General features: G+C 42.6%; 1 protein-coding gene across 1 annotated transcript; it reads left to right on the top strand.

Moving 5' to 3' along the window:
• The first annotated feature begins 385 nt into the window (after window positions 1-385).
• LOC308389317 (tumor necrosis factor alpha-induced protein 2-like) lies at window positions 386-21,108 on the top strand. The gene is made up of 14 exons (XM_080870648.1): window positions 386-448; window positions 1,200-1,401; window positions 3,004-3,114; window positions 5,235-5,339; window positions 5,600-6,236; window positions 6,490-6,601; window positions 7,754-7,876; window positions 14,865-14,959; window positions 15,075-15,167; window positions 15,270-15,393; window positions 15,495-15,614; window positions 15,730-15,885; window positions 16,494-16,615; window positions 18,858-21,108. Exons 2-14 carry the CDS (start codon window positions 1,221-1,223, stop codon window positions 19,045-19,047), a joined length of 2,169 nt encoding a protein of 722 aa, XP_080726774.1. The 5' UTR covers window positions 386-448; window positions 1,200-1,220; the 3' UTR covers window positions 19,048-21,108.
• The last annotated feature ends 193 nt before the right edge of the window (window positions 21,109-21,301 follow it).

Here is a 21,301-nt window from a genome sequence, read left to right as displayed (position 1 = left end):
CAGTTAATGCTAGAAATGTGTTTTGGAGTTTGTATGTGTTTTGTCTCTAGGGACCCCCTTAAATACGTATATATAAGCATATATAAATAAAACCACGTTTTTTTTTTACATTAGTAATTCTGTTTGTGCATAATTTTATATTGTTGTTAATATTATAAATTAATTAAAGCAGCAAAACAACCTGAAGATTCGGTTGGGAGTCGGAGAACCGGCTCTTTTTTAGTGAGTCGAGCTAAAAGATCCGGTTCTCCAAAAAGAGCCCGAATTCCCATACCAGTTTCGATAGGATGGCTGGAAGTCGTGCCGTTTATGGGAAAGTGACAGGCTGTCTTTTGCGCCTGCTCATTAATCCCTCGCTCCCTCCCCCCACTGGCCAGACCTGAACTAGAAAACGAAAGTAGGTGAGGCGAGAAGAAACTGCGGGATTTTCTATTACCTGTGTCCGGAGGTAAGCACACCTTTTTTTTCCTCTTTACTCTCTTAACTAGCTATACACGGATTAAACTCTTTAGCTATTAAATTATTTTTGTAGTTTGTTTCCACGGATTTAGACTTAAAAAAAAAATATATATATATATATTTAGTATTACTACACGACCGATAAACTAGCAGTTTTGTACCAACAAGGTAATTCCCAAAGAGCTATTAGCTGAAAACAGGGTATATTTTATCATGGTTTGCAGCATGTCTTTGAAATATTTAGAAATCTGGACAAATGGAAGTTTTCCCAGACCTTGAAAACGATCAGTATTTCAAAGTCAAGGACCGAAGAGATGAACAACAGATTGTTCTGTGTTTTTCTACTGTAATCTATCTATATAAAATGTTAGCTCTAATATAGTTTTATGATGATCCTGATGAAAGCCACAGTGAATTGGTTTGTGAATAAACTTGTTCTATATAAAGTGCTATAAATGTGCTGTTGGGGATAAAGTAGGTGTGAATGTACAGGATTTTATTCATCAAGACACTTTCTCACAAATTACTATAATTATTATTAAAATCGAGGGATAGGAGGTAATGAAATACAAATACTTCATTACTTTATTTGAGTATTTATTACTTTTTACTTTTAGTGCCTACATTTTAACATGAACATTTGTGCTCCTGTTCTCCTCCTTACATTTTCAAAACAGACTGGTTACTTTAAGTTTAACATAATTTGTCTTTAAACATTTATTTTGTATTCTTTCTCACAGTTGGGTAGATAATGAAATAAAATGTCACACATGATGGACAAGTCCACTGAGAACCCCAGCAAGAAGAACGGCATGATTGCGAAGCTTACAAGCTTCCGGCGTGGAACAAGGAAGAATCCGTCACTTGGTGGCAAGAAATTCAAATTACATGCACCCGCAAAGAACTCAGACTCTGCGGCTTCACCACAACCTCCGTCACCCAGTGAGTACCGTTGGGGTCTTCATAAAATCTGCTGTCAAATATAAGCACTGATGGCAAGCTAGATGGTCTTTCTCTTGTTTAGTCTAGAGGTCTGAGCGTCCATGTTTCATCTGACCAACCAACAGTTTTACATCGTGTCCCAGTTTATTTTAAATGACGATCATGTTCACATTTGGCTTCTTCTTTGTGCCACAGAGCTTTAACTTGCATTTCAGGACGTCACGGTGAACTGTGTTCACAAACAGTGATTTCAGGAAGTGTTCCTGATGTCGTACAGTGTGACTGTGACAGAATCACACCTGTTTATAATGCAGTGCTCCCCAATGGCCCGATAATCACAGGGATCTATTAGTTTTGGCCTGGTGCCTCACGGTAAAAGATTTTTCCAGATTCTTTAAAGCTTTTGATGATGTAGTGTAGATGATGAGATATTCAAAGTCTTTACAACTTCACATTGAGGAACATTGTAGTGAAATTGTTCCATGTTTTTGCAGATTTGTGCACCCCTGTCTCCCTAAGATGCTCTTTATACCTGTATAACTCTATATTGTCAGTACAAACACTGGCAGTAAGAAAAAAAAATGCACACTAGACCTACAAAGTTTCAGACACACATAAAATCCTAATAATATCCTCAGCAGAGGTAAAAACATCAAACAAAGCACAAAAAGACTTATAAAACTTGTCAGAATATGTCTGTTATGTTTGTTTGCTAAATGAAGGAAAGCAGAGAAGCTTCCTCTGGGTTTTCCCTGATTTTTGTGTAGCCTGTAGAATAAAAACACAGCATAAACCATAAAACATTGTCCAATTCTTTTTGCAGTAGAGCATATCAAAATTTGTGTTACAATAAGACTTTTCAGCCTGTGCAAGAGGGTGGAAGGAGCCACTTTAATGGTCTGTCCTCTGCTGTTCTTTGAGGTGAGGGCTTGCGCTTGTTTGCCAGCCACAGGACACATGAACTCCTCTGTATGTGAGACGATCTCTCTGCTATGCAACAGGACAATGATCTCATGCACTGCAGCAAATCTACAACAGAATAGTGAAAGAAAGCAAAAATCAATGACTTGAATTGTCCCAGATAAAGTCAACCTGAATTGAATCCTGTGGCAGGACCTGTAGAGAGCATCATTGTAAAGAAGACTGGGGCAAAATTCCTCCACAGTGATGGGGGACTGATAATGTCATACAGGAAAAGCACCAAATCAAAACAACTCCATTTAAGATAAATCATACTGGAACATAAACACACTACAGCAACATTTTACCCAGTGTTTAATTTCCGATGCTAAGCTTTTCAGCCTCTATCAAAGATACAGTTATACATTTCAGTTGTACATATTAGGTAATTTACCACAAGTCATGTGACTGACTCTAAATCATCATCTGATTAGAAATGAGGTCAGACTGTTTTTCAAGATTCTGCCGATCAGTTTCACTTTTAGATGCTGGCGCTGTGCTGCACCAGCCTGTTCTGTTTCCAAAATAAACTTCAGATAGTTGGTTTTGAATCGCTGTGACACCACAAAGACAAATGTGTTTTTGAAACTAAAGAGTCAGTTTAGCTGTTTTACTAATGTGCTCTTCTTCCCTCTCTGTCAGGTCTGAATGCTGGCTCTGCATCCACCTCTCCGAAGAGCAACCAGGAAAAAGAGGATGATGAGTCAGATGTCTCTCCTCACAAATCCAGACCACTGACACGATCAAACACAGGTGAAACTTCTAAACTTTAATACTAGATCATTTCTCGTGCCAAATGAAACCATTGGCACTAATTTGCCAAAAAAAGGAAAAGCCTCCACCTCATGTTGTAGGGTTTCCATCAGATTGTTGCATCTGGCTCCAAACTGCATGTGTTGCATTTGAACAAGTGCATTACTGAGGCCCAGATCTGATGTTGAGTGACAAGGCCTGATTCCTTATATTTATTCCAGAGATGGTGAGTTTAGGACTGTATGCATGCTAGCCACGTCGTTTTGTCATTGTGTGCTGCACTATTAATAATAAATAAATACATTTTTATTTATATAGCACCTTTCTAGATAAAAAGATCACAAAGTGCTTCACAAAGAGATGACAAAGTATAAAACAGAAAAAGACAAAAGTTAACAAAATGCAGTTCTAAAAAGATGTGTTTTTAGTTGTTTTTTAAAAGAGACCACTGAGTCCACAGATCTTAAACTCAAAAATGTCGCAAAAACTCTGTCTCCCTTGGTTTTCAGCCTTGTATGCTGAATAACAAGTAGGCCCTGATCATATGATCTCAGGGACCTCCTAAGGGCATAGGGCTGTAAAAGTTCAGTGATGTAGGCTGGTGCTTGCCGATGAAGAACTTTAAAGGGCAGGACCAGAAATTTAAAATGGACTCTGAATTCAACAGGGAGCCAATTGAGCTGCATTAGCAACGGTGTCACATGAGAGTATTTAGATGTTTTGGTCAGAAGCCTTGCTGCAGCATTTTGGACAGTCTGCAAATGCTCCAGGGAGCCCTTGCTTAGACAAGTGGACAGTGAAGATGTAGTGCAATCTCTACATTGCCAGTTTGTAGGATCATTGATTATGTTTGGCCATATACTATGGCCGGATTTAAAAGGAAAAAGATTAAGGTAACCCTAATCTATAAAATTGAGTTTTCAGGAGTCATTAAAAAAACAAATACAGTCAGCAGACCTGATTGAGTGAAGAAGATTATTCTACAGTTTGGGCGCAACAACCTCAAAAGCACAATTATATTTGGTTTTAAAGTCAGAGTTACAAGATCCTCTTAAACGGGGCGGAAAGGTCGGCTGCAGGGATCAGGTTTCAGAAGCTTTGCTGTATAACGCCCTGTCGTTGTGTTAGTAACAGAATTTTGCAATATATTGAGGTGAAGGAACCAAGTTTGGGTGAGCTTTGAGATATGAGTTTCAAAATTCAGGTGTTGGTCAAAAATTATAGCAAGGTTTTTAGTTTTAGAAGTCATTAGTGAAGGGGCCGATGTACTGACTCATCTCCTTACAGAAACTGCCTGGGCCAAGTACTAGAACCTCAGTTTTACTGCAATTGAGATGAAGTAAATTTGACTGCATCCAATTAGTAATGGCAGAGAAGCTGTCACTGCGGCAGGAAAGGCTGTTAAGGTTGTTGGGCTTGACATAAAAGTAAAACTGTGTAATCTACATAGCAGTGGTAAGAAAGTCCATTAAAACAATTAGTTAGATGGCCTAAAGAAAACTGGTCCAAGGACTGAGGCTTGGGTGCTTGAGTCTTCTCATATGAGAGGTGCAGATGAGGACATATGCTGATTCATATGAATTCTGAAGTATCTGCTCGTGTCTGTTTCCTGAATCCTGATCTGATGCCGTCAAATAACATTTTTTAACCTGGGCAATAATCCAGGCATTAAGAGCATATTTAAAGTATGCAAAATGGCAAAATTTTGCAGTTATAGAATATTTCCAGGATGTAATTGATATCTTAACCATGTCCTCTATAGAGTAAATAAATATAAATATTCAGTCACAGTAGCAATTCAGTTGTCATGACGTGCTGTGTGGCAGGCACTGACTTAAACTAGAAGCCAGAACAACAAATAACATCAAGAGAACAAAACCATGAATAACCAATAATCAAGAAATAGAAATTAAACACAAAACACAGGGTAACACCCGGGACTGTAACAGCACTGACACAGGAAAAATGGTTTCTTTACAATAAAAGCACATGTGAAATTGGCCATATTATTAAATGCTTGTATTCAATTATGTGTGACACTTTGGACACCATCAAAAACAGAAATGATGCCTGCAGTCTGTTATTGAAACTACATTAAACTGTGTGCTTTTCTGTTTCAGATCCCACTACGTCCCCTTTTGATAATACTGTTAAGAGAGTGAGAGAATCTTTTTACTTTAGACGGAAAAAGGACGAGGATAAAGCCACCTCGATCGAGGAAAAAGGTGGGAAGTACAAATATTTTTTTATTTGTTGAATCCCATGTTAATATCCATGGCATAAGTTTAATTACAATTATTTTCATGATATTTAATTATGTGTATATAGTACATGTGCAGCATTCATTTCACTGTTTAGGAAGATTTATTTAGATGTTTAGTGTTAAATACCAAGAGAACCCCAGAGAGCCTGGGTGATTCATCTATAAAATAGTACTGGTAATCTAAAAGAAATTCAAAGATTTGTCTTTGTTATTGTCCACCAGTGAAACCTACTTTTGAGGAATACCTTGAAATGCAAGCCTTTTGTGAGGCCACTCAGCAACTGATAGACAGGGAGAAACATCTGTTTTGGGAGACAGTGGAGGCTGAGGCCAACAAGGAAGCAGTAGAAAAGCTTGCTGCAGACCATAAAGCCCTTGAAGAGCGTGTATGGCAGATTCTGCAGAAGAGTCTTTCTCTCAGCACTGAGGAAGAGGTGTCTGCTTTGACATCTGCGGTGAAAGCCATCAACCTTGAGGAAGAGCAGGACCAGCTGTCGAGACAAAATTCTCAAACTCCACCAACCTGGAGGCCCAGCGAGTGGAAGAAACACCATGATGAAGTGCTTCAAAAATTAGTAAATGGGCGTATGGATAATCCATCAAGCCCCATTGGTGATCAGGTGAACCAGTCATCTATAGAGGCAGACATCCACTCCATGGGCAGGCAGCTGAAGGAGGACCTGCAGCAGGTGGTGGAGGTTGTGAAGAACTGCTACCCACCAGAGATGGACATCTGTAACTTTTATGCAAGACAGTACCATCAAAATTTCAGTGCAAGACTCAAAAAGATTGCAGACTTTGTTCTGGATGACAAGGACTGCAGCTTCCTCCTGCGATGGGTGAAGGAGTTTTATCCAGGGTAAGCCACCAGTTCAATTATTGTTTGAAGCAGCATCTTTCTGTGACTAAACATGAGGATGTCTGTCAGTGTGAGGTCCTTCATTGTTTTTAGAAGAATAAATACCTGAGCAATTACAGATAGTGAATAATAATACAAATGTAACGGCTAATTTCTTGTTTTCTTAATGTGCTAAATAAAATGCCATTTTTATAGACTAAACACAACTTGGGTTGTTTATAGAAACTCATGTGTTATCTGCTCTGTGTACCAGAATCCTTGAAAAACCTGAGCTGGCCAGTAATATCAATACTGAAGCGCTGGGAAACCTGCTTCCTGACGAGTTACTGAAACCTCTGGAGGAGCAGTACCTCAGCAAACAACAGGTAACACAGTGTATCTGAGGCGTGTATCCAGTTAATCAGTATGGTCATTGCAGGGCTTAAAGTGAGATGTGTAAATGCAGCATCAAAGAGTTGTTGGTTTTAACGGATATTTTTCTTATACATAATATTGTAGATGTAATTAGGAATGGACCGATCCGATATACAGTATCAGTATCGGTCCGATCCTGACCTAAATTACTGGATCGGATATTGAGAAATAAAAAGTGTAATCCGATCTATTAACTATCACAAAAGCACCTCACAAAACTTGGGACATGGCGTAACCCAGCTTAGTACTTTAGCACGTTGGAGCAGTATGCGTCACTGGTTAGAACGGAAGTTATGTGCGAGACCTGTCAGTGGTCTGGAGTTACTTCACACTGAAAACATCGGGAGCCTCACTATGTGCTTCCAAACCAGCATTTCATCAAACAGCAGTGTTGCAAGCGAAACAGTTTCGTGGTTCAAAAAAAAATTAAGAAAACACTTTTTTTCATATGTGTTTTAAGTTTTGTATAGAAATTACACAAAATTCAGTCTCAGGTTAAATGTGACACAAACAGCTTACACTGACATCCATCTTGATAAAAGATGTGTGTGATGAAGCCGTGTTTGCATCTGTTTGCACTGCTTTCCACTCTGGATGTCTATTTATGTTCAGCTTTAAGCATAAAAGGGTCCATTATACAACCTGTTTTTTTTTGTTGTTGAATATAAACATTATTTTGTGCTGATGTTGCACTACTTTTATTTCAGAACCAAAGAGTTTTTGAAATGTGCATAAAATTACATTTTAAATTACTTTTTGAATATTAATTTAAATACTTAGATTTAAAGTTCTGCTAAAAGTTTAAATAAAAAGATTAGTATTGCTGAACTGCAAAATATTTTGGGTGCAGTGTATTTTTTGCATACAAGTATGATAGAATAACTTTAGTGTTTTGTTTTGTAAAACTTGAGTATGAACGTATAAGATATTAAAAAGACAGTTTTATCAATGATAAAATACACTTTATCAGATCCAAATTTATGACATCGGACATAAAAAAGTGGTATCGTGCCAACTCTAGATGTAATTATTACTGTCAGTAATTAAATCTTTACACATGAAAGCGGTTTAAAAGTGACAGCTGTGTGTTGTTGTGTGTTTAGAGCGACCTGATGATTTATATTGACCGAGTGATGGATGAAGCAAAGAAAGAGTGGGATCAAGGAAAGGAGCCGACAAGAGATGATGGTTGCTACGTCAGTCCTGTGGCCTATGATGTCATCCAGGTAGATTTGCTGCAACAACTTGATATAAAAGAGGCTGAAATTTATGCTTTTATAAAAATGTATTAATATAAAGTGTTGGCCTGCTTTAAGGGTCCTTACAGTGAGTCTTGGACAGTGTTGGTCAAGTTACTTGACAAAAGTAATCAGTAACTAATTAGTAATTACTTCCCCCCAAAAGTAATCCCGTTACTTTACTGATTACTTATTTTCAAAAGTAATCAGTTACTTAGTTACTTTAAAAAAATGATTTACAACCTGAATAGGTGATAAAGCGATAGATCTTTCAGCCCAATTCTATTTTTTCTGCATAATCCATCATACTGTACAAAATGTAATCAAATGGAAAAGTGTCTTTTTGAAATTAGTTTTATCAGTATTAATCTTTTAACTTTATGCATCAAGCAAACAATTAATTTATATGCAACATTCTCTGACTGGAAGAAATTAGTTTAACATTTAAACCTATTTTCTGCACATTCCAGCACATAAAATAAAATAGGTTTTTGTGTTTACACTCAGTCTTTCAAATAAATGCACATAAAACACAGCAGAAAAAAAAAATAATCAAAGACTCAGCGGTCCTGTTGCTCTATTTTCACCTGTATAGCAGGAGTGGGGCAGGTGGAGGTTTGCCCTGGTGCAGGTGTGTCGTAGCGGTCAGTGGAAGGATTTGGGAGTTCCACATTCCCATGGCAGCGTACTGTCGGTGCTTGCTCGTATGTTTAGGGTTTTTTTTCGCTGTAAAAAGAAGTTTTCTTCCCACGCAGTGAACAGTGGACACTAATGTTTTTGTCACTTTTTACGGAATCAAACTCAAAGTAAGGTCAGTACTTCCACGCTTTAAACGCTGCACGCTCATACTCTCTCCCACCCTCCTTATATTATCCATTGTTGATCTGCACGCAGCTGTTGCCACGAACGTCGCACTCGCTTACATCATTGTCATGAGACACTCTCGCAAAAAAATCATGGTTTAAGTAACGCAGTAACGCAGCGTGCTTATGGGAAAGTAACAGTAATCAAATTACCTTTTTTGCAATAGTAAACCCTTACTTTACTTGTTACTTGAAAAAAGTAATCGGATTACAGTAACACGTTACTTGTAACGCGTTACTAGCCATCTCTGGTTTTGGATTGGTTGACTTCTAATTGTTGACCATGATGAGAAGCTTTGAAAACTTTGCTATGTCAGAACTGTGCAATAAAAAAATGTTGTGGTGAAATATTGACAGAACCTTGTTTTGATCATAGGAGAACAAAATGTGCAAAATGACATTTACTCTGTTATCCACTTTAGAACTTTCCAAAGTAGTGCTGACAAATATTTTCAGCCTGATGCACATATTAACCAAACTGAAAAAGACTTTGAGAAACTTTGAGAAAAAGACTAACAAACAAGGAAAAGACAGTCATTTATAGAAACTCATTTACTGTCAGATCAGAGTCACAGTTTCAAACCCTCCCATGATTCTGTAGTTTAATCACTTGGGTTTGTCACTAACATTGTAAAGCACTGGGTTTGGTTCCTGGTGCTTAACTGGATCTGAAAATTATGCTTTGGGTGTCAGGCTCAGGAGGGACTCGGAGTCAGACCGTCACTAAAGTTCACGTTTTATTTACACACACAGACACCAGGTGCGAATATATACAGGTGAGGGGGCACAGGAAGAGGGTCTCCGGGAAGCACAGGCACGGGAAGAAGAGGGCTATGTACAAAATCCACTGAAGCTCAGGTAGCTCGGACTCCGGCTTTAGCTCACCAACGGCGGTCCTCAGGCTGGCGAGAATCCTGGCACAGAGAGGAAAGGCAGGTAAGTAGTGGCACGACAGAAACTCAGAAAAAGGCTCAGATAGGTGATGACACTGACGAGTGTTACACAATAATCCAGCGAGGAAGCACTCTCAGCAGCCGCCTTAAGAAGTGAGTGATGATTGCTTGCAGGTGTCCGAGCCAGGGGCTGGAGCCGTCATGACTCCGCCCCGGTAGAGCGCAGTGCAGGGGAGAGAGAGAGATGCAGCACAACAAAAACACTTGTAGCCATACAGAGTCAGCCGAGAAGGCACAGGGTCATGACAGTACCCCCCCCTCAACGGGAGCCCCTCGGCGACCCACCCGGCTTACCCGGATGCCGCCGGTGAAACTCGCGGAGCAGACCAGGAGCCAGAACCGCCGACCGGGGCACCCAGGAACGTTCCTCTGGCCCGTAGCCCTCCCAGTCCACCAGGTACTGGACGCCCCGCCCCCGCCGCCGAGAGTCCATAATGCGGGTGATGTTAAACACTTCCTGCCCATCCACGAGCCGGGCGGGCGGAGGGGGCCCGGAAGGAGGGCACAACGGGCTGGAGAGCACGGGCTTGACCTGGGAGACATGGAAAACATTATGGATACGCATATTGCGAGGCAGCTTCAGACGGACGGATACCGGATTGACCAGGGCCTCAATCTCGAACGGACCGATGAAAGCCGGGGAAAGTTTCTTCGACTCTGCACGAAGGGGAACAAAGCGTGAGGAGAGCCATACCTGTTGCCCAACTGTATAGGCAGGCGCAGGGATCCGGTGGCGGTCAGCGATCTCTTTATTGTGCTCCGCCGTCCGCAGCAGAGCGGCTCGGGTGGACCGCCAGGCCCGGCGGCACCTGCGGAAATGATGTTGTACTGATGGGACGGCATGCTCACCCTCCACGGCCGGGAACAGGGGTGGTTGGTAGCCCAATGAGGCTTCGAACGGCGACAGTCCAGTGGCTGAAGAGGTCAGGCAGTTGTGGGCGTACTCAATCCAGGGGAGCTGCTCGCTCCAAGTGGCCTGGTTGAGAGAGACGACACAGCGGAGTGCCGCTTCGAGCTCTTGGTTGGTACGCTCGGCCTGTCCATTGCTCTGAGGGTGGAAGCCCGAAGAGAGACTGACCGCGGCGCCGATCTGCATGCAGAACTCCTTCCAAACCCGAGAGGTAAATTGGGGTCCCCGGTCGGAAACGATGTCCATCGGAATGCCATGAAGCCGGAAGACGTGGGTGGTGAGCAGCTGGGCGGTCTCCAGGGCTGTAGGGAGCTTGGGGAGGGCGATGAAATGAGCCGACTTAGAAAAACGGTCAACAATAGTGAGGATGGTGGTGTTATCGGATGACGGTGGGAGCCCCGTAACGAAGTCCAGCGCTATGTGAGACCATGGCCGTCCTGGCGTGGGGAGTGGTTGAAGAAGCCCGGCGGGTGGTCGGTTGGGACGTTTGTTCCGGGCACACGTGGCGCACGCCATAACGTACTCCCTGGCGTCCTTGTCCAAGGTGGGCCACCAGAAAAACCGCTGGAGGAAGGTGATGGTGCGGCGGGCTCCTGGATGACAGGTGAACCGGGCAGTGTGGCCCCAGTGGAGTACCTGAGGTCGGACAGCAGCAGGGACAAACAACCGACCAGGGGGGCCCGTCCCCGGGTCGGGGTCAGTATCCTGGGCCTCGCGCATGAGAGCTTCGATCTCCCATGTGACAGCTCCAACAACACAGGTAGCTGGAAGAATCGGTTCTGGATCGGAGTCTCCTTCCGTACTGGAAAACTGACGGGAGAGTGCATCGGGCTTCACGTTGCGCGACCCTGGTCTGTAAGTGATGGTGAAATTGAATCTTGTGAAGAAGAGGGCCCACCTGGCTTGTCGTGAATTTAGGCGTTTGGCGGACCGGATGTACTCAAGGTTCTTATGGTCGGTCCACACGATGAACGGGTGTTCCGCGCCCTCAAGCCAGTGCCTCCACTCCTCCAGGGCCAGTTTGACCGCTAGCAGCTCCCGATCACCGATGCCGTAGTTCTGTTCTGCGGGTGAGAGACGACGAGAAAAGAATGCACAGGGATGGAGCGTACCTTCAAATCGTTGAGACAGAACTGCTCCCACTCCAGAGTCCGAAGCATCCACCTCCACCACGAACGGTTGCCTGAGGTTGGGCTGACGGAGGATGGGGGCGGTAGTGAACTTCTCCTTTAGTAGGGAAAAGGCCTCCTGAGCAGAGAGGTCCCACTGAAAAGGAACTTTGGGAGAGGTAAGCGCAGTGAGAGGTGAGGCGATCTTACTGTAGTCCTTTATGAAGCGTCGGTGGAAGTTGGCGAATCCTAGGAACCGTCGGAGTTGCTGGCGGTTCGGCGGTTGAGGCCAGTCCACCACGGCCCGGACCTTCTCGGGGTCCGGTTTGAGATCCCCCTGAGAGATGATATAGCCAAGGAAGGCCACCGTGTCAACGTGAAATTCACATTTCTCCGCTTTCACGAACAACCGGTTCTCCAGGAGGCGCTGCAGGACCTGCCTCACGTGACTCTCGTGCTCCGCCTGGGACTTAGAGAAAATGAGAATATCATCAAGGTACACAAAAGCACATCGATTAATAAAATCCCTCAGAACATCGTTAACAAGGGCCTGGAAGACCGCGGGCGCATTGGTTAAGCCAAAGGGCATGACAAGATACTCATAGTGTCCAATATGCGTGTTGAAAGCGGTCTTCCACTCATCTCCTTCCCGGATTCTCACCAGGTGGTAAGCGTTTCGTAGGTCTAGTTTGCTGAACACCGTGGCCCCCTGGAGTAGTTCGAAAGCAGAATTAAGGAGGGGAAGAGGGTACTTGTTCTTTACAGTGATCTTGTTGAGGCCGCGGTAATCAATACATGGCCGGAGCGTCTTGTCTTTTTTTGCAACAAAGAAGAATCCTGCCCCCACGGGGGAGGATGACGGGCGAATTAACCCAGCAGCCAGAGAGTCGTTGACGTATCTCTCCATGGTTTCCCTTTCGGGCTGTGTGAGGCTGTAGAGGCGGCCAGAGGGGAGAGGCGCCCCAGGGAGAAGATCAATGGCACAGTCATAGGGCCGGTGTGGTGGAAGCGAGCCCGCCTCATCCTTACTAAAAACTGCTGCGAGGTCATGATAGACGGAGGGAACCGAAGACAGCTCCGGTGACTTTGAAGGCTTCCCGGGGGGGGGGGAAGAGGGAGCAGATGGTGTGGCGGCCCGAAGGCAGGTCATGTGGCAGTCCACACCCCACCCCATAACTTGCTCTTTCCTCCAGTCGATGTGTGGGTTGTGTTGTGAAAGCCATGGATAACCTAGTACAAGCGGGGTTACTGGAGCCTTAAACACACAGAAACAAACGTTCTCAACGTGGTTACCGGAGAGAGTGAGTGTGACGGGTAGGGTGACGTGTGTTATGTCAGGCAACCGGTGACCGGACAGGGCGGACACGCGGAGAGGATGAGGCAGTGGCTGTGTGCCAATGTTGAGCTTGGAGACTAGCGACGCATCAATGAAATTCTGTTCTGCACCAGAGTCAATTAACACAGAGAGGGAATGGGACAACGACCGGAGGGTGAGTTTTGCAGGCAGCAAGAGACGGGGAAGAGGCTTGTTGCTGGACAGGTCGCCCACCAGTACCCTCTCAATTACTGGCGGGCGCCTCCTTTTGCCAGCGCCGGGCAGGCAGAGATGTAATGCCCCTTGCGGCCGCAATACAAACACTCACCCGCGGAAAACCGGCGTTGTCGCTCCGCAGGGGTGAGTCGAGAACGTCCCAGCTGCATGGGTACCTCCTCCTCAGTTCCAAAAGCTCTAGCCTCCCGTGCGTCGGGTTGGGGCTCCCGAGAAGCCAGGGGCTTCGTGCCAGAGCTCTTCGTGAGCTCTGGCGCGCCCGCAGGCGATCATCCACCTGAATACACAGGGACATCAAAGCATTTAGAGAAGCAGGAAGCTCCCGCATCATTATCTCATCCTTGAGCTCTTCGCGGATATTATTTAACAGAGTGGTCTTCAGGGCCTCAGGTCCCCATTTGGTCTGTGCAGCTAGAGTCCAGAAATCAACAGAAAAGTCAGCCATGCTTCGCCTACCTTGCTTCAGATTAATCAAACGATAGCCAGCAGCCTCCGTACTAGAGCCTTTATCAAACACCGACTTGAAGCGAGACAGGAAGTCATCATAAGACATTCCGGGGCAAGCCTGTAGCTGGGCCTGCGCCCAGGCCAGGGCTCGATCACGTAGGAGCTGGGTGACGTAAGCGATCTTAACCCCGTCAGAAACAAAAACATGAGGCAGTAATTGAAACTGCATGGAACACTGCAACAAAAATCCCGCACATTTTCCCATCTCCCCAGAAAAAGCCTCAGGTGAGGGTAAAAGCTTATCCAGTGAAACCGCGGAGGCAACTGAAGCCACCGCGCTAGCCGCCTGAGTAGCTGTGGCTGCTGCAGTGACGGCAGGAGCGTGTGTTACCTGGGGAGGAGCCGCAGGAGGCTGATCGTCGGCCAGTGGAATCCGTTGGGCGAAGGCCTGAGTTAGAGACGCCACGTCTCCGCTGAGCCGTACTAGCATTTGTTCGTGTCGGTGCAGAAGCTCCTCCAGAGACATGGGGGCTGTCGCTGCCGCGGCTGGGTCTGCTGAGTCCATAGCGATGGCTGGATTATTCTGTCAGGCTCAGGAGGGACTCGGAGTCAGACCGTCACTAAAGTTCACGTTTTATTTACACACACAGACACCAGGTGCGAATATATACAGGTGAGGGGGCACAGGAAGAGGGTCTCCGGGAAGCACAGGCACGGGAAGAAGAGGGCTATGTACAAAATCCACTGAAGCTCAGGTAGCTCGGACTCCGGCTTTAGCTCACCAACGGCGGTCCTCAGGCTGGCGAGAATCCTGGCACAGAGAGGAAAGGCAGGTAAGTAGTGGCACGACAGAAACTCAGAAAAAGGCTCAGATAGGTGATGACACTGACGAGTGTTACACAATAATCCAGCAAGGAAGCACTCTCAGCAGCCGCCTTAAGAAGTGAGTGATGATTGCTTGCAGGTGTCCGAGCCAGGGGCTGGAGCTGTCATGACTCCGCCCCGGTAGAGCGCAGTGCAGGGGAGAGAGAGAGATGCAGCACAACAAAAACACTTGTAGCCATACAGAGTCAGCCGAGAAGGCACAGGGTCATGACAGTGGGAGCTTGAAACTGACACTGATTTGTCAATACATTTGTCTTCAGTTTATCAACGGCATCGTGACATCAGCACATATAACTGTAAGAGACCGACACAAGGCCCAGGAAATAACATCCAACCTGACAGACTTCATGCAGAGGTAACAAGGCTTCACAAGGCTGTCTTTTAAATATTTAAATTTGAAAATACATTTTAGTTTTACGTTTGGTAATAACAAGATAATAAAAGTGAAAGCTGTTCTTAATCTTCTGCAGGTATAAAGAGTTTCATGAAGACATCATAAGGCAGAACAAACCGCACAGCAAAGCTTTCATAAAGGCAAACCTCAGCTGTGTCGAACAGTTCAGGTTTGTTTCTGATCCAGTTAGATGGAAATTCAGATTTTAACTTCATCATAAAAGGCGAATACTTCACTGTGAGCTAATGTGTCCTGTGTGGTCTGTCTAAAGGGATTTCTTTGAGAAGCACGATCTGTTCCCAGAGGATGTGCAGAAAAAATGTTTGCCGATCCTGACTGAGATGAAACAGTCTGCCCACACTTATTTATTAACCTCTGTGCGCAAGGTCCTCAAAGTAAGTTCTTTACAACTGCAGATATCAATAATCCTCAGGATTAAATCCTAACATGTCTTAATCAAAGGTTTAAAAAACTTGGTTATTTGTTCCTCACACAGCCACACTACCAGAAACTGGGAACCAGTGACTGGCTGAAGAAGAACACGTTTGAGAAGCTGCTGAACAGCACTGAAGACCAGCTTCAAGAACTTCAGGGTTCGAGTCAGTCCTCTTACCAGGTAAAAGGAGGAAACTTTGTTTCGGATTGAATGGCCATTATTGCCTTCATTGCTAATGTTTAAGTAAAAGGATTATGATGTGCTCTGACTACTTATATACTTGGGCTAAATTCAGGAGCTGATTGGTCAGCTTCAGCAGGAAGTGACAGTGGAATATGTCCAGAGGCTCCTGAAAGGAAAAGTCAAATTAAAGAACACCAAAAAGCAGGAGAAGGCTTACGAGACTGTGAAAGAAAATGCAGAGAGACTGCACGAGCTGTTTGCCAGAATGGTGAGACTCACCTTCACTGCACACTTTAGCTGAGACATGAATAAAACCCAAAAGTGATCAGATTTCTGCTAAGCTGTGGAAAAAATAAGAATAAGTATAAGAATCAGCTGCATTTCACATTTATTTGGTTGGGAAGTTTTGATTAAAAATAATTTGATTAAAAAGATTTGTAAAATTGAAAAGGCTGTTCAGAGGAGTTGGCTAAAATGTGACCCTCCAAGGCTGGACATAATACACTCAATGGAAAACCAATGGACTCATTCCTTAGGAACAAAAGTGTGACCTATAGAAAGTGATGGACCAAATGGTCTATATGTAAGTCACATTATGAGTCAAAGGCATGATTTCTATAGAAGTCTGGTAATCACTTTAGACTGCAGAAACAATGTTCAACAATGTGCTGTCCTTATTTATTATTCTGTTCCCCTCACTCCCACTTTTTTCCACTTTCTGCATATAAACCCCTGTCAAAAAAAGATACATTTATAAATCTTGGGAAGATAAATGTATAAATTTAAAAATGTGTAACTCAGAAATTAATATCTTACACACATTAGAGTTTTGGGAAACTTGCAGACTAAACTGACGTCACTGATTTGTCTTCACAGGGATCCAAACAAGACTGGTTAAAGGAAATCCTGACCAAGATTGCAGAAGTGCTAAAACTCCAAGGTATTCCTGCCATACAGATGCAAATCGTTTCACTGGGATCTGCTTATCCCGACCTCAGGTAACTTTTGAATTGACTCAGACATTATTTACTTTAATACAGAAACATACAGAGTATAACTCACGCAAAACATAATGTGCTCTCCTTTTTTGGGCCTGTTGCATCAACTGTAACATAAACAATAAGGACAGAACTATATCATGATAAGAGGTTTGTGAGACATTAGGTCAGGATAAACAATCGTGCTTTTCAGAGAGAGCTGAGGGAAAACAAGAAGCAGACTGAGCCAAACATCTTAATTGGTTTCAGATGTTTCTTGTCAGCAGGATGAGCTACATTCATGGAAACTAATATGAGAAACTGAAAGCTAAATAAAACATGCAGGCCTGAGAGAAGCAGCAGCAGCTGTGTGTAGATGAAGTCAATAATGCTGTTAATTAGAGTGAAAGGAGAGATTTCTTCCAAATGTGGCACCAGAAACCAAACTGTCTCGTTCTTGTCTTATTTCTAACCTTAAAGGAAAAGGAGAAAGGGAATCAGGGGACATAATCACTTCTCTTGATAGCACTCACATAAAGACTGACTGTGTGTCTGAAAGTATCAGCACCACAGAAGTGTGTGATTTTATGGGGAGTTATTTGGTAAAACTAGTGTATGTCACAATCCTGGGTCATTTGGCCCAGCATTTTGAATTTTAATATATTTTGATGTTTATGGTTTATGTTTAAGTTCATGTAGTTATCTTTAGCTCATCTATTTTAGGTTGCCCAGTTCTAGTTTATTTTCTGTTAGATTCCCCTTGTGTCTTCGCTTCTTGTGTTTATGTCTCCCGTGCCCATCATGTGTTTCAGTAATGTCTTTGTCTCCTGTCTTCTCCTCTTGTTTACATGTTTTCCCTCATTACCCTTTCCATCCGTCATGTGTTTTTCTGCGGCCATCATGTTCTGTGCTTGGTTATGGCTGCCTCATCTCCAGTTTTTTCCTATGTGTGTATTTATAATGTTCCTCATCAGTTCTTCACGTTGAGTCCGCGTGTCTTAGTCTGTCATGTGTTTTCATGTCTGCGTGTTTCATGTTGTCAAGCGTGTGCCACGTCTGCGTTATGTTTCCTGTTTTATTTTGTAGAGGTCTGGTGTGCCATGTTCATTGTGTTTAGTTTTACTTCCCCTGTGGTGTCATTTTGTTCATTCTAATCAGCTGTTTCCCAAGTGTTTGCACTTCCCCTGATCACCTCCTGTGTGCATTAATCTGTGTGTTTTCATTCATTCCTCATCCAATCGTCTGTGATCTGGCCATGTCATGCCATGCCAGGTTTCCAGGGTTTCATGTTTTCATGTATTCGTACCAAGTTGTCACATTTAAGGTTTTTTTTTTCACGTTTAGGATATTTTATGTTTTCTTTCTAGTTTTATCCAATTTAGGCTTTTGTTTAGCTTCAAATAGTTTTTACACTTTTATTTTTGTACTGCTCGTTCAGCCATAATAAACGCTATGTTCTCTGTTAGAATCAAGTTTGTTTGTGCGTGTCTGCATTTTGGTTCTCACTCCACACAGTCTGCATCAGCTGACTGTGATTGTGTAAACTGGGAGATTCATGTAAATTTAGGCACATATCAGTGTCACCAATAGTAGTTTCACCTACCATGTATTTAAAACAGAAATGTTTAATTACAACAGCATAGAGCCTTGTTGTTGTGATTTGGTGCTGTATAAATAAAATGTAATTGAACTGAATTGGAAATGGACACATTTTCCACCTCCACTTTTTCAGTACTTTAAATTGGTGTGGTGACGCGTTACTGACAGCTGTTAGTGTTTGCAGGAAGGATGTGTGTCAGGGGCAGAAAACTGAAAAAGACATAACAGGTTCAATAATGCAGATCAGGAAATCAGCTGTTTGATTTGAGACCTGCAGTCTTGGACTACAAGTTTAAAGAAATGAATTAAACTTGTAACCTTTGTATTGACATTTTTCTTATTCACATTGTTAATATCATTTATCAATCATCAATCCTTGTTAATATCATTCATGGTGCATATATAATCATATAAACTAAGCTTGGCAGAAAACAACAGTTATTTGCTTGCATCTCATGGAATTCATACATTTTCATAAACAGTAAGCAAGTCAACACACCAGTGAACTGACAAAGTGCTCAGACTTATTATTTGATGTACTTCCACTGATAGTCTTACTTCAGAGTCTCTAGTTTTGTAATGATAAACAGCATATAAACATAATCATTAGGTCACATCTTTTTTCTTTTTTTTAATAACCTTTTCTTCTTTCTGTCACCAACAGTGAAGAACATGTTTCGGCTCTGCTCAAACTCAAAACAAACCTCTCCCAAGCCGACATGAATACCATCACATCCACTGTGCTGGACACACTAAAAGAAAGCTATACTGGTGGTGAAACCCGGAGGTTTTTCTCCAATGTTGTAATGATGAGCCCTTCATTTCCAACATGTATTACATCATGCAGTGGATAAGATGAGTTGAATTCCAGTGCTTTCAGTCTGTCAGTAAGGATGTACAAAGTGGCTGCCATGGGCAAGCCTGATTCTAATGTTACAGGTACAATAACAAACATCACACTGTGTGTGACCACATGTGACCAGATTGCAGGAGATAGTCTTTCCTCTCTGCATTTTTGCATTTTGTGTTGTATTGTGAAATGTGCCCTTTGCATGATGCTACAGTACTTTAGAATTGAATGACTCTGTATCTTTTAATATGTTAGATTTGTCTCTAACAGACGATGTCACGATTTGTGAGGCAAACCGTGTGGAGACAAGAGATGTGGACCCAAACGCAGACAAAATAGATGCAGGAGAATGTTTAAATTGAAGACGAGCCTTTATTAGCACTTGAAAAGCAACTAGTGAGGGGAACAGTCACTAGCGAGGGTACTAACAAAACCTACACTGGGAGAAGCTAACATGAAACCTGAAACAAAGAATGAGGAAACCTGAAAACTGGCAACACAGGTAGAGGAATGCAGGAAAAGATGAACAGGGGATGATATGCAGACGAGGAAAAGAGGTTAACACACTAAATATTCACAGAACGTGAAAGCAAAACACTGAAAACAGGACACAAGACTTGCCAAAGTAAAACAGAAAACATGAGACAGTTCACAATGATCCAGACTACACACTAAGACATGGAAACGAGACAGACCTGGGAACAGAGGAAACAGAAGCAGAGACCCTATACTAAATCTATATTAAACATGAGGGTCACAGGAAACAAAAGCTAGAGGACAGGACAGTGACAGATGATAATGAAACATGATAACACACTTGAGAAATGTATTCACATCACATCAAAAAGTCTGTCAGTTTTGCAGCATTTGGCTGAATATGTATCCATGTACACCTCCGAATCCCCCCTGCTGCTACTATCAGCAGTCACATCTAAATCAACACCAGTGGTCAGGTTACACTGGCAGCCAGTTTTCAGACTTTTTGTTGTGTCTCAGGGGAAATGATAATCAGCCTAAGTGTTGCTTTTTATTTACTTATTTATCATTTTTGAAAGATCATCACTTATGTGTTATTTGTTATTCCATTTTGTACAGTTAAACTTTCTCCTTATTTCTTGTCTTAGAGGTGCAGGCTTCTCTCTTAAAACATCGTCACCACGTGCTCTGCTTCACTTGGACGTAAACATAGTTTTGTACACAGAGAAATGGGGACGAGGAAATGTGCATGTTTGTTCCGGATGCTTCTGATTTACTAACATATGCACCGTGGTGACAATAAAATAGGCTGGCATGCACGTTTCACAAATGGGATTTTGCGTTTGATTTCTGCACAGGGTAAAAATATTTCCAGGCAAATATTAGTAAATGAGGCTCATTGTCTCCCCATGTTTCACAGATAATGTGGTCGTGAAATCGGTCACATGCTCTCTTCTCCTGATTTTCTCTTCCCATGGTTCTGATACAAGTTAATCTTGGTTTCATCTTTTGAAATATAATTTTTCGAGAACTGTGCGTCTGTTAGATGTTTTCTTGCAAAGTCTAATCTGACCTTCTTGTTCTTCAGTGTAACCTCATGTTTGCACCTTGTTGTAAACTCTGTGTATTTACAAGACACAAGATGAGAGTTTTATGTCATGGTGGACTCAGACACACAGGCTTTACACCTAAACAGCATTGATGACCCTGGATAATAATAACTCTGCTGGAAGTGTTTCCTAGTCTTCTATTACTGTATTAGATACTGCTGAAATAATAGAACCGACGTCTTGTAACAACATGGATAAATAATACTCTGATGCACTGGAACATTGTTTCACATGTAACCTTATAGCGGAGTTTTCATTTTGATATTATCTATTAGTTTTTCTCAGTGTTGTAAATAATACTATACTATAATATAAGGTACTGCTTTTAAAAAATGTACACAACCACTGAAAAAAGTCAGAATTTCTGCACTAATTTATGTTTGTTTCTTGGTTTATGCAAGTTAGTATAGAATAAGTCTTTATTTTTGTATTTATACAAGAATAAATAATAAATGGAAATATCGTGTTTACAGTGAAGTAATAAAGTACACTCTTTAAAATATTATCCTTTGTCCTGTCATATTTGTTGTGTTTGACATCAGACACAGAAACGTGACATATTTCACATCAAACATATATATTATGTTAATCTGCTCATGTGTGTTATTTTGTAAAGGTAACCAGACAGATAACCATCAAAGTCAATTCATTTTTCAGATAAATGTATAATCT

Source organism: Rhamphochromis sp. 'chilingali', assembly GCF_963969265.1.
Source record: "Rhamphochromis sp. 'chilingali' genome assembly, chromosome: 21".
Lineage (NCBI taxonomy): Eukaryota > Metazoa > Chordata > Actinopteri > Cichliformes > Cichlidae > Rhamphochromis > Rhamphochromis sp. 'chilingali'.
Note: the sequence above shows the minus strand (reverse complement) of the source record. Positions and strands in the feature narration are given on the sequence as shown.

Excerpts from the sequence above, each read along its gene's own strand:
- LOC308389317 (XM_080870648.1), top strand. The coding sequence starts at position 1,221 with ATGTCACACATGATGGACAAGTCCACTGAGAACCCCAGCAAGAAGAAC. Across the intron at positions 6,237-6,489 it reads GTGAAGGAGTTTTATCCAGG|AATCCTTGAAAAACCTGAGC; the intron begins GTAAGCCACCAG and ends TCTGTGTACCAG. Across the intron at positions 6,602-7,753 it reads AGTACCTCAGCAAACAACAG|AGCGACCTGATGATTTATAT; the intron begins GTAACACAGTGT and ends TTGTGTGTTTAG.